This window comes from Protopterus annectens, chromosome 16.part0 (assembly GCF_019279795.1).
Source record: "Protopterus annectens isolate FY-2018-M chromosome 16.part0, PAN1.0, whole genome shotgun sequence".
NCBI lineage: Eukaryota > Metazoa > Chordata > Ceratodontiformes > Protopteridae > Protopterus > Protopterus annectens.
The window spans coordinates 610123315-610137669 of NC_056750.1; the positions used below are offsets into that span (position 1 = coordinate 610123315).

A 14355-nucleotide genomic window follows, 5' to 3' on the forward strand; every position below is an offset into this window, starting at 1 on the left:
CCCTGTGGGTGTAGGTTTTCCATGGTGCTTATAGCAGAAATGAATGCAATGGAATATCCATTTAGAAATGGCTTGCTTTGAAATGGCCTTCATCTCTGCCCCTGCAGCAAGCCATCTAGCAGCTGTTCAGATTTTGAGAGAGGCTTAGTCCTGTCCAAATAAAAATCTAAGTTGTCTGTGCACATCCAAGGAACGCAGTATTTGTTCTCCTTTGTTTTGTGGATTCGGAAAAAAGTAGGCAAATGAATGGACTGATTTAGGGCCACACTAGACACCACTTTGTACATAAAGGTAGGATTGGTCCTGAGGGAAACCCTATCTGCATGGAATATAATGAAGGGCTCCACTGCCATGAGAGCCTGTAATTCAGACAGGCCTGTTTTCCAAGAAAGGAATTTTAACTCTGCAGTTGCAGCTGGTTCAAATGGAGGGAGAGTGAGCTTTTCCAATACAAAGTTAAGGTCCCAGGCTGGAGTAGGGGCTTGCCACGGGGGTCTTAAATTTTTAGCCCCTCTGAGGAATTGCTTTAACAGGGGGGTGAGAGAAGAGGGGTGGTTCAGTATTATAATGTGCTGAAATTGCAGAGGCATGAATATTAATTGAAGAGAAGGATAAGCCCTTGTAGAGCATTTCTGTTAAGTAGTGAAGTATATGAATTAAGCTGGGCACCGTAGTGCCCAGACCCTGGGTCTGGCTTCAGGAACAGTATCTTTTCCACTTTTCAGCATAGGATTTTCTAGTACTAGGTCTCCTTGCTTTCAGAATGACATCCAGAACCTGCTTACTGAGGGATGCTATTGAGAAGCTCAAGGAATTAGCCAAGCTGCAAGGTTCAGGGTTTGAAGCGGAGGGTGCAGAATCTGGCCCCTCTGTTGGTACAGCAAGGAAGGTGTCTGAGGTAGGTGCCATAGATCCAGCAGTATCATGCTGTGCAAGAGGGGGTACCACTGCTGGCGGGGCCAGTGTGGTGCAATAAGTATTATTCTTGGTTTGTCCTGTTTGATCTTTAGCAGAACCTTCGAGAGGAGAGGGGGAAAGACATAAACCGAGAGGCTTTCCCAAGTAAAGGACAGGGCATCCACTTTCCAAGCTTGACTGTGGGAAGTCCTTGTGCAGAGTTTGTCCAATTGGTAGTTCTGGGGGGAGGCAAACAGGTCTATCTCTGGAGTCCCCCATTTGTTCCTCAAGAGGTTGAATATTTTTGGTTCCAGTTTCCACTTGTGTGGGTCCATGAGATTTCTGCTTAGGTCGTCTGCCAGTGAATTTAGCTTGCCTTGCAGGAATTGAGCTTGTAGGTGCACTTGGTAGCTCAAGGCTGTGTTCCACAGAGCCATGGCTAGTCTGCAGAAAGGGTACGAGTGGGTTCCCCCCTGCTTATGTACCACATAACAGTGGTGTTGTCTGTCTTTACCAATAATTGTCCTGGAAGGATGTGATCTTTGAAGGCTGTCAGGGAATTCTGTACAGCTAACATTTCTTTTTGGTTGATAAGCAGATCCATCTGACTCGGGTTCCATTTGCCCTGAATGCACTGCCCTGCCAAGTGAGCCCCTCCCATGCATAGTCTGATGCGTCTGTTGTTCAGGTTTAGGCGGCAGGGGGTAGACTGAAAGGGAGCCCCTTGTTGTGGTGGAAGGCTGCGCCCACCAAAGGAACTCTGTCTTTATACAAGGAATGATACGAATCATTGCTTTCAGGTCCTGAGAATGTTGACACTGTAGGCTTTTTAGATACCATTGTAGTTTCCTCATATGCAGTCTTGCATATGGAATTAGTAGAATGCAAGAGGCCATGAACCCCAGGGCTTGCAAAATTTTCCTTGCAGATAGCTGGGTCTTTGTGGCCAGTAGTTTGAAGTAGATTGTCAAATAAACTTGTTTCTCTGGCGTGAGTTAAGCCATCTGGGAAGTTGTGTTCAAGCTTGCTCCCAGGAATACAATCTGTTGGCAGGGTACTAGATGAGATTTCTTTTCATTTATGGCGTACCCCAGCGAGGTTAGAAGTTTCTTTACGAATGCCAGATGTTTTAATAGCAAGTCCTGGCTTTCTGCCTGAATCAGACAATCATCCAAGTATGGGTATATTTGAATATTTCTCTGCCTGCAAATGCAATGGCTGGAGCTAGACACTTTGTGAATACCCTGGGCGCAGTAGATAAGCCAAAGGGAAGTGCAGAGAACTGATGTGCACGGAGCCTGCCCTGAAGCGTAGGTATTTCCTGCAAGACTCCCTTATTGGAATGTGCAAGTAAGCTTCATTTAAGTCTATGGTTGCCAACCAGGCATCTTTGTCTAGCATAGGAAGCATCTGTTGAAGTGTTAGCATTTTGAATTTTGGGATTACCAAAAAGGTGTTTAGAACAGAGAGGTCCAGGATAAAAAAAGAAAAGTCTTGAATAAAAACCTTGTCCCCTTTCTTCTGCTGGGACAGGTTGAATAGCACTGATACTTAGAAGAGAGAGAACCTGCTGTTGAGCCTCTGCCCAATGATTTGGGGGTAGGTCTGGCCAACCGTTTGGGGTTGGTAGAGTGTGGAAGTGGAATATGAATCCTTGGAAAATTATATTTAAAACCCAGTTGTCCTGGGTAATGAGTTCCCGGTGTTTTGAATGCAGGGTGAGCTTTCCTCCTAAGGGAGCAGGAAGTTGAGCAGGGCTTGGAAAGGTTAAGATTAAAGTCATTGTGACATTTTTCTGTAGGGGGGTGTCTTACTACTTCCTGTTTTGGAAGTGGGAGCCCCCCCATTGCCTAAGGCCTGTGTGTAGCCTGAAACTGTAACCTAGGTGGTCTGCTGTTCCTGGGTTTGGACTGAGAAGGCCTGGAAGAAACTAGAAAGGACCAGTTCTTTGAAGGTCAATGCCTACTAAATCTGGGAGGCTGTACTTGCAGGAAATCTTTAACAGTTTGCATATATTTAGCTTTTTCCTCCATCTTTTTGAGGACGACTTCTGCTTTGTTGCCAAACAGGCGGTCTTGGTTTAAGGGAGCATCCAGTAATTTAGCTTTAACATGATCTGGCAAGTTTTGCTCCTTAAGCCAAGCATGCCTTCTAAATACAGACCAAGTGACAGCAGCCCTGCAAGATGCTTCTAAAGAGTCAAAACCACATTGCAAAGTATGTTTACCAACTTGTTCAACAGAATGTATTAAATCCTGTAATTCTTTATGTTCAGCACAGTCAGGAATCAACATAATTTTCTGTTCAAGTAGTCCCATAATATGCTGCTGATACTTTTAACATATGTAACTGGGAATTTAAGGCCCTAATGGCCAAAGTAGCAGAAGTGTATACCTTCTTACCCCATCTGTCCAAGGCCCTAGAATCTCTATCAGAGGGGGTAGGATTTCTGGCAGCAGTAGACTTAATGCCCTTTGGTCCTTGGGAAATGGTCTCTGGATCCGCAGTAGGATTCTTGAAGAGGAACTTGTGAGATTCAGGTACTCTGTAATACCAGTCAGGTTTTCTGAGAGCTGGAGGTAAAGTGTCTGGGGACAGGCTAGATTACAAGAAGGCATCATCTACAATGTCCAGAACATGAGGTATAGCTAAAGGCCTGTGTTGAGGGAGGAGTAAGAACTCCCTAAGCCTCTTTTTGGGGTCAGAGTAATCCTGGCTTTCCCAGCGGAAATGCTCCCTAAGATTGTGCAAGGTTTCACCAAAAGAAAATCTTCTGGAAGGGAAGCAGAGGGAATGGAATCCTCTACATCAGAATCCTCATAGGTAGATAAGGGCAAATCCTGGTGATCAGAAGAAAAAGAGATTTCAGAATCCTGATCAGAAGGAAAATCAGTTCTAGGTCTCTTAGAGGGGAAGGCTGGCTTCCCCTAAGTAAAGTAATAAGTTCTTCAGCCATTCTAAGCATTTGTTTTTTAGGCATATGGGCCTGACCATGCGGTTTGAACGTCGGTTTTCTAGTCGTGGGTGGAGTTTTAGGCCTGGATGATGAAGATGGCGTCGGTTTAAAATGCAAATCTGTAGGCCTGAATACACCCTCAGAAGCCGGTGCCTGCCCAGCGGCTCCGGACCCATCCAAGGTAGAGACATAGAGACATCCGCAGGTTCCATAGTCGAAGAAGCATCTCGTGGCATACCAGACTCCGAATGGGTCTCAGTAGAGGCCTGTGAATCTGAAGTAGCACGTATCAGGAGCTGCGAAAGCACTTCACTGAGTACCAGTGAACTGGCGACTAGCTTAACATAAGCGTGGTCGGCAGTTTTGGAGCTACGCGGTGTGTCGCTGTCTTTATCCTTGCTTTTTTTCAGAATATCGGTAGTCGGATAGCTTACCGAAGCCATTTCTGGATAGTTAAACAGAGTACCAAAATAAATGCTGTGAAACTAGATCGGCGACTAATAGTTTGGGGGTTGAATAAGGCACAAAACTGACAGCGAGGGAAGTAGTGGTCTGGGCCTAAGCAAGGAAAATCTTTATGAGGTATTTGCTTTCCACACGTAAGACAATTGTTAACTTTTACTGACATCGGTTAAGAGCAAGAAAAAGGATCCCCAGTGGGGTACTTAGCTTTTTTGAAGACTTCGGTTCTGAAACTCGAAAACGAAAATTTCAGGAGTCGGCCGACCGGCACTTGCGAACTACTTCTGCTTCGGGCACCACACAACAAGAAAGACTGATGTAATGGCATTGGCTGCATGTTTTATACCCCTGACGATCTGACGCCATGGAAGAAGAGGCAGCATCCGACACAGGAATCCAAGACTATGATATTCAGGCTGGCTGAGAGCTACCTGCAGGCAGATAAAAAAACACGATGAACATCATCTGCTTTTTACTGTACAGCTACATGATCCTTCCCACCTGTTTTCTCTTCACCTTTTCTAATAAATTTTCTTTCATATTCTCCACATTTCTTCTTTGCTGGCATATAGGTAATGTAGTTACCGGGGAGTACCCAAATAACAGTTTCAAATAACACTTTTTTCTCAGTTTCTGTATTCACTCTTGGAGAGCTGAGATTAGGTTGCTAATCAGTGTGTAGACATCTTGCAAGTCAAGAAAGCTGAATAAATTTAACCAACAAAAAGATACTTGCCAGTCTCCTGGGGTAACCTTGAAGAAGTTAATGGACTAAAAACAGCATTCATTTTGCGGCAAAACACTTAAAATGCTATGGGCTACCTTCTCCTTTATACCTGAGCATTATACTAAAGTCTTCTGCAAGACGATGACTCCAACTCCACTACTCAAATGTCCAACAGCTGTAGAAATTTGGCCAGAAGGGTGGATATCTACCTGCAGGTATCTCCTATGTATACGAAATTATACTGTAACAAGAAGAAGTTGTCTCTGCCAATGGACTAAAAATAGCATTCATTTTGCAGCAAAGAACTTAAAATGCCACAGGCTGCCTTCTCCTTTACAGCTGAGCATTATACCACAGTCTTCTGCAAGAGGAGGACTCCAGTTCCACTCCTCAAATGTCCAACAGCTCAAGTAACTTGGCCAGAAGGGTGGATATCCACCTGCAGATAAGCTCTTATGTATAAGGAATTATACTGTAACAATAAACTTTGCAATGAACATACCAGGATGATCCCACACTGGCATAAGACTGGGGAAAGGCCAGACAACATAAGGAGGCATTCTTAGAAAGGAATAAAATGGAAGAAAACTATACATCACCCCTCAATATCTAAATGTGGTTAGGTGTGCAATTCTTCTGTTTTGGTTTTACAAAGCAATGCACGAGGAAAAGAAAAATTCTCCTACCCTAAAAGCCCACCATTATAGCATCCTAAACATCAAGATATGCTGCAGTGGATATCAAAAACTAAGGACAAGGAAAGAAAACAAAAGAATGAGGTGGTGCTGCTTTCTTAGTGTACCACCCTTAGGATAAGATGTTAAAGCTGAGGGCCTATCTGCCTGATATGGTAGTAGCTCAAGGTGATGTAAAAGATGACATGACAGTTACTGAAAACAGTACGGAAGTTTCTGGTATCCTGCCCAAATTCCCCCTAATCAATATAAATACCACCTTGGGTTTGCCTCAAAAAGACAGGCCACTAGCCTAGTGTGACTAACGCAGTCAACAGTGGATTGACAAACAAATGAAACATACTTAAAGAAGCACACAGGAAAAAAATATGTAGTGATAAGTGTGTGTTTAAGGATAAGCTTTCTCCTTGAAAAATAATAGGGTTTACAGCAGGGTACCCCTTACACCCTTTCTCTAGTTAGCTGTTGCAAAGTGCTCTCTGTCATGCAGTTTCCACAACACAAATAAAAATATAAGTTCATAACAAGCCATATCCTGTAGACCTGGAACTTGATTTCCACTGTTTCCACTTTACTTTCCAACCACTTGGAATGTTGTCCAAAAAGTTCCCGTGCTTAGTGCTCAGATTTCCTAGCCTGCTAAGTTTCCATCAGATATCAAGAGAGGACCATTGCCTTGTGTTTTGCATGGTGCAGTTTCACACTACTAAATTAAGCTGAATATCTTCCTTGCTACTGTGTGCTTGGCTAAGATGAAATCAAGAGATGACAGAAATCAAAGCACTGCTCAGACAAGCGTAAGATAATCTGTCAGGAGTCCAACCCTCGAACTCCTGAAACATGCTTTCTCCTTGAAGTCTATTGTTCTCAAAGCAGTTTTTGTTCTCTTGCCAGACACTCAATGTTTTATGAGACTGACCACTGTATCACTCTACTCAGTAATCAGTTTTGAGAGATTCAGTGAGAAGGCTGCCCCCCACCCCTCTGGTCTTGTAAATGTACCTCAAACTGAAGGTGTAGTGAACACTGTAATGCCACACTTTGAGAAAATATAGATAGTGTTAGTTGAAGGCTTGAGGCATGGGTCTTCCACATCATCATAATCTTCTTGCACGGAGCATGAGCACTTTCTGAACAATACTCCAACTGGCTGGAATGTCGTTGGGACTGTACCTTGGAATAGATAATGATAGGTACACCATGGAGTGGGTACTGCTTGTAACCAGGGCAATGACATTTCTTTTCATTATACACCAAGTAAAAAGAAAGATGCAGACTCTATTGGGGATCTATTTCAGCACTCCTGCTAAGGCAGCATTTAGTTTACTTACCCGTTCTAAAAAGTAGTTTAAAAGACTGGTCTCGAAGTTACATTACTTTCAAATGAACATCAGTTAGTTAATGTAATTATATTTTTGTGATATAAATAACACAAGAAAAGTCAGCTGCTTAGTAAAGTTATGAATTTCATTTCTGAATAACGTTATGTCCACAACTGGACAAATAAAATGGATTAAGAAAATAAGTGCACACTTACCTCTCCAGACTCTGTCCCATCAAGAACTTCAGAGCTAGATGGAAGTGATGCTGGATTGGACAACTGTAACAATAAGTAGATCATTCTTTGACTTATCACCAAAGACGATGCCCAATCTGGTTTCCACTCAAACTAATTTCTTGCAACATTGTATTACATGGAAACATAGTTAAACAGTTTTTCACAATCTAAACATCAAACCTTAATTGCTTATCACTAGCAGAGCAAAGTAATAATAAAAAAGACCATACAGGTGTACTGAAAACGACAGAAAAAAAACTGATTATTACACATTTTTGTATCTGTATGTGTACTTTTCTTACCTGGGGCCCTGTGCTGGCATCTGAACTAGGCTGTGAGGGAGAAGGTGCTACTTCAGCTCCAGTACTTTCCAAAGGCTGCTGATCCTCAGGAACTGTAGAGGAACAATTTGAAACACATGAACTGCTGCTACTGAAAATTACACTACAGGCTTCAATAAGCAGTGATTCACCATACATGGAGTAAAGACACAGTCACTATATGAGCTTTAGTGAGTGTACCATTCCTGTCCATCCTATTCCAAGTCCTTCTTCTCAGCTTTTAGTCTCTAAACTGCAGACTTTCTGCAGTTAATACTACATTCCCATCTCTCAGACATGGAACTCTTGTTGACATTTTTTAATCAAATCTTATTCCACATACATGTGTGTGCGTACATGTAACTATATATGTTCATATGTGTGTCTATGTATGTCTGTATGTATGTATGTGTGTGTGTGTGTGTGTGTGTGTGTATGTACATATGTAAAACTCAAATTTTACTACTATTACAAACGTAGGTACTTACATTTACATAAACACGTGCATGCGCACACACAAGATACAATATATATCACATACATGATGTCTAACTGCAGAGAAACCTTTGTGACTAACTGCTTTCATATTCAAATGAACAATCCCCTTGACAAATAAAACACAAGCCCTCTAAAACACCACAAATCACACAGAGCATTAACCTTAAATAAATAACATGGCCATGGAACAGAAAACACAAGTTAACCTTCAGAGTAGCTAATGCAAGTCATATCAGAAAAATACTGCAAGACATTGGCAGAGTGCTTATTCCAGCACCTTTTACTACCTATTTTTATAGCTGAGAGGAATCCCCCTAGCCCGTGCACCCCCATGCAGACTTTTGTTTTATTGAAATCTCACAAACTTTTAAGTGGCAAAAAGTAATTTTTTTACTCCCCCAAAAATGTGCAACTTATTTACTTACATTCTGATTACTGGGATATCCCATGGATTGTGGCCAACTTTCAGTGACGTCTTGTGGAGTAAAGCTCAATTCACAGCACAAACAATGTAATGCATTACATTTAACCTTCTAGAATGTAATATCCCTGTCAATTCAAGCTCAAGTACACAAATTCAGGATACCTTACAACAGGAAGAAGGTATTCACTTATTAGTAGACAAACATTTCAAATATTTTAGTTTCAGTAAATAAAAATAGTTAAATGCATGGAACAGTATATAAATATTATGCAAGCCACCACACCACCGACATAACCTTTTTAATTTCACAACACAAGAAAGCGAACCGATAAGATGTCGCTCCTCTCCTTTCTTCTTGATTTTTTTCTCTTTTGGTTTCTACCAATATACAACATGCAACTTTTTTTTTAAATGTTACAAAGTTGCTTCTGTCGGTCCTGCTCACAACAAAGCAAACCTAAAAGCAAATAGGCATGCATCAATGCAACACAATATACAAAACGTCAAAATAATGTGCTGCTGCTAAGAAAGCAGCATTAACATTAATGAAGGATACAACGCAGCACAAAACTGCAACCAAAGTTGCCTACATTTTCTTCCACACCAGTCTCTACATGTTGCTTTCCTATCTAACAATATTACATGATATTTCCATGTGATCTCAAAGTGCAAAATGTTTTAGTTCCAATCAGTTTCTCATCCTATTTGTATAACAGTATGCACAAAACAATATCTGTAGTTTACAGCAAAGCTTCCCCTCTCTTCTATTTCTACTGCACACATACTAACATTTGCCTATCAAAAAAAATCAAGAACCAAAAACACACTGTGCCAACAGAAGGACAACTTCAAACTCCAACAGCGGAGAAAAGTTTAATCACCGCTTTCGTAAAAACTTCTTCAGAATGAATTCACAGTAAAATCAAAGTTGTTTAAATACACTTCAGCTCAATTAAAAGAAACCAATCATTCAATTAATAAAATTTAACAATACCTTGTTATAATGTTAACTTCCTTTCTTCTAAAAAAACACTTAATATTAGTACTTTCATTCGGTCCAGGTGGACTGTCAGCACCCAGTCTTAGTTGCCATAAGGTTTCCCTTCTTTCAAACCTATTTTTGATGTTCTCCCCTCGCAGATCTTTGCTAATATACTCTAAAATAGCAAAGGAAAACTTTTTAAACATAGTACACTCTAAAGTGTGCCTATATAAAGCATTATTACTATCTCTGGTTTTAATGGCATAACAAGGTTCTTTAATACGTCTGCTGAGCTGTCTGGTAGTCATACCTATATAAAATGCCGTACAACCAGAGCAGAGAGCAATGTATACAACATGAAATGTACTACAAGTAAACCTACCAGGCACAGCAACACTGCGATCTAAGTGTGTTAAACTAATATATGGCCCTTCATGGATAAACCTGCAGGCAGAACAATTTAGACATTTATAAGTACCTTTTGGTGCATCTGATTGAGGAGGGAGGGCAGCAGTACTATCATGTTGTAACAGGTTCTTTAAGCTCCCTGAGTTTTTATAAACAAAACTAGGAACTTTCCCCCAAATACTTGACAAATCACTATTACTACTACTAATTTTCCAATTTTATCAGTGACAATATTTTTAATCATAATACTATCTACAGACATATCCACAGCACATTTAGGCTGACTAAGTGAAAAATCTCTACCTGAATTGTCAGTTGCTGTTTTAACTGTTAAACCATGGACCAAAATAGACGGCAGGTCTACAGATCTCATACAGTAAATTATGTAATAAGACTTCTGGACATCCTCTTGCTAAGAATAAACCTGTAATGAATGCTGTTTCAATAAAGAAATCTTCATCACTACTGGTTAACCTAGAGGCTCTTATGTACTGTCCTTTTGGAATGTTCCATCTCATAAAAGCAGGGTGATTGCTGTGGTAATGTAAATAATTATTTACATAAGTCTCTTTCCTATATATCTTGCTGGAAAAACTTTTTTCTACTGTATGCCAAGAGAGGACCCCATCTAGATAGTTAACCTGGTGCCCTAAATGGCTTAATGTAAATTTGAAGAAATTACTACTTCTGTTAAGCTGTTCTAGAAAAGTGTCTGCCTTATCTTTATATCTCTTAATAATAATAAACAAGTCGTCAACAAAACGACAATAAAACAGAATATCCTTAGCTAAAAGAATAGGTGGCAGACATTCCATTTCTCACCAGGCCATAACTAAACCTGCAAAAGCAGGAGCCACTATTGCCCTCATGGCAACTCCCCTTCGTTGCTGAAAGTATTTTCTGTTAAACACAAAAAAAATATTTTCTAACAAGTCCTAACAGCAAAATACAAGTTTTCACTGAACTTTCAGACCATACAGTATACTTAGTTAAAGAATTAGCTAAATATTCCAACCCCACTTCAAGAGGTATGGAGGTATATAAGGAGACCACATCTACAGTTAGTAGAAAAAAGCTGTTATCACCAAGAGCACCACTATTCTCTTTCAAATGAAACAATCTAATAGATTCTAAAAATGACCAAGAATCCTTTATATATGAAGACAGACTCTGCACTAAAGGATTAAGTAACTTGTCCAAATATAGGGAAATCCCCTCAGTGATGCTACCAGCAGAAGAGACAATAGGCTGAAAAGGGGGGTTAGCAACATTTTTGTGTACTTTAGGAATTCCATATAAAACACCTACCTTAGGCTATTCAACTGAAAAATATTCATATAAAATAAGAAGCCAGTTCACCATTCATAAACAAATCATATAAAGTGTATTTAATATACTTATAGCTTTGATCAATTATGTCAAAACTGATCTCAAGATATTCTTTAGAATTACTCAAAAGGGTTTCCATAGCTTTAACATAATCCTCTGTATACATCAACACCAAACCACCCCCCTTATCGGCCTTCATGAATCTCAAATCAGTTCTGCTGGTCAGCTCAGCAAGTTCTTGACTTTCTTCTTTTGCTAAATTAAAAAAAGAATGCACAGGTTTATTAACCAATAAAGACCTAATCTCATTAGAACAGTACATCTCAAACATTTTATAGTATTATGTAAAGTAGGGTTGAAAATACAAAGTTTACTAATAATGGTATTAGAAAGACCTTCAACATCTTTAATAAACATTAAATTCAATTTTCTTGTATATAATTTTAAATTCAACAATGTATTAGCTAAATCAGCTCATTTACTCTGTATAAAACCTAGTCCAAACCTCAACAGTCGTTCTTGTTCTACATTAAGCTATAAGTATATAGGCACACTTTAGAATTATTTTGAGCGTTTAAAATAAATAGTGTGTTTCAACGAGTGGCGGCTTCAGCGGTCTCTGTACACTTTAGAATGTACTATGTTTAAAAAGTTTTCCTTTGCTATTTAGACTATATTAGCAAAGATCTGCGAGGGGGAATATCAAATATAGGGTTGAAAGAAGGGAAACCTTATGGCAACTAAGACTGGGTGCTTACAGCCCACCTGGACTGAATGAAAGTACTAATATTAATTGTTTTTTTAGAAAAAAGGAAGTTAACATTATAACAAGGTCTTGTTAAATTTTATTAATTGAATGGTTGGTTTCTTTTAATTGAGATGAAGTGTATTTAAATAGCTTTGATTTTACTGTGAATTCATTCTGAAGAAGTTTTTATGAAAGCGGTGATTAAACTTTTCTACGCTATTGGAGTTTGAGTTGTCCTTCTGTTGGCACAATGTGTTTTTGCTATCAAAAAAATGTTGATGCATGTTGTTTAGCCATTAAACAGCACCAAATAATACATGTAAACATGTATAATGAAGTAAATATGCCTCTTGCTTATATTTGGCTATAAATTCTCAGTGCAGAGCATTACAAAATAGCTTCTGTCAATCATATGTAAACACCCAAAATAACATGAAACCGTCTTCTCATTTATTTTACAGTGAGCAGCACCTTGCAAACACAAAATATGGCAAAACATTCTTCACCCTAATGCTTAGCAATAAACTCTCAGTATACGGTATCACAAATTGTCAATCAAAACCATGGCACTATTTTATTTACCCATAAAATAGTGCAGCAAATTATATTTACAACTGTAAAATGAACAAACATTGCTTTTAATTATCCTAACTCAAACGATTTAAGTTCCCTCTGTGCTACTATCAACAAGCATTAAATATCCCTTACATCTGGTATTAATTCTCAATGTCAGACACAGAATACTGCTTGTAAATCAAAACAAAGCCCCTAATTCTGCTTCTCCTTTAAACAGTGCATAAAAATTAGAAAGCATGTAAAATAAACTGTAAATCTCATTTTGTTTATATATGGCTATAATTGCTCATCATCTCGCATCACAAAATGAAGCGTTTCAATTAAAGTGATATCGCTATATATTATTTATCCTAAAGAGCTTGTCAAATGATATCTGCAAAACATGTAAATAAAGGAAAGGATTCCTCTTTGCTTAATTTGACATGCCTTCAGCAGAGACAGACTTGATGATGCCTGCAAAATGGAAACATGAAATGCAGAACATCTGATTCACTAGAAAAAATAAGCAACTGGCGGCACTTTTAAGAAGTCATTTGTAATGCCTGCTTTCTTAAGCTCTGATGCCATGGTGCCCATAGCTCTTCTAGTCTTATTATTAAATTGAATGTCAATACAATATAACATTACAGCATTTAAGCCATGGATAAAGATTGCCACAATGATCCATTTGAAGACAACAGGAAGAAATAAAGCTGAATTAACGTGGAGATCACCTGCAATGCATGCTTTCCTCTAAATATTTGAAAATTCTGATAGCACTTCAAGTGTTAGTGATGCTTAATCATGAAGGATTATCAAAGATAATGCTTTGAGTTTAAAAATGTGGAGAAAAAAAATAATCACTGAGACTTATTTAACTTAGTACATGTTATCCCTCACAGTAATTACTCTAGAGTTAACTCTGGGATGCTGAAACAGACAGGAAGAACATTCATTACTTACTTTTTTATATGATGTTATTAAGAATTTCAGGATTACGCATTTAAATAATGGTCACAACCTTCGGCTACAATACCCAAGTTGTATACTTTACATTTACTGAGAACAAAGCATGGCCAAGATCAAGTAGATAACCACAGGCCTGAGATCAATGCAGCTGACAATATTTACAATGCTAACAAATAATGGTCTTAACCATCCAGCATACAGACAGGGCAAAGACAAGAGAGTCTGCATAACCTTATATTATTCTGGGATTTTCAATTGTTTCGGTTAGCATAGCTGGGTGGAGAAGAGGGCACTGGTCCTAGGCATGAAAGTGTTAGGGGGTGCAATCTGTTTAAAAATACCAGTATTGCATTTGTTGTCCCAACTGACCACTGTAGTGCCCCTGTGTATGGTATTAATGGTAGCAAGCAGTTTGCTACAGTTTAAAAGTAGAGAGCTTTTTTTATCTTCATGTTTGGAGAAGAGCTTTTGGGAGAGGAAGAGGCACCAAACGGCACCAGGGACAATTACAGCTAGCTACACCTATGGTCATTAGAAGTTACATTAGTATGAAGGAAACAAATTCTGTGTATTTGAGATTATTAAACCTCATCCTCTGTCTTCCTTTTTAGCTCCCTCACCATTTTGCCATCTACAATATTTGTAAATTATGTAATAAGTCTGCCTTAAGTTTCTATACCTTAACAGGGTGGGAAAAGGACATGAAACATCTCAGAAGTCTTCTAGTCCCAGTACCTGTTGGACAATTTAGCATAATCAGTCATTCTACCTTAAGTTTACATAATTCTGCATATTCTGATTCAGTTTTCTCAACTCAAACATAGCCC

At 39.1% G+C, this 14355-nt stretch overlaps 1 protein-coding gene across 1 annotated transcript in view; it reads right to left on the bottom strand.

Moving 5' to 3' along the window:
* The window catches only part of SEC16A (SEC16 homolog A, endoplasmic reticulum export factor), a gene marked incomplete in the record, with an annotated part of 1997470 nt that overhangs the window by 293278 nt on the left and 1689837 nt on the right, over positions 1-14355 (bottom strand). Inside the window, 2 exon segments of the mRNA XM_044058481.1 lie at positions 7275-7337; positions 7598-7689. Coding sequence (XP_043914416.1) covers positions 7275-7337; positions 7598-7689 — 155 coding nt within the window.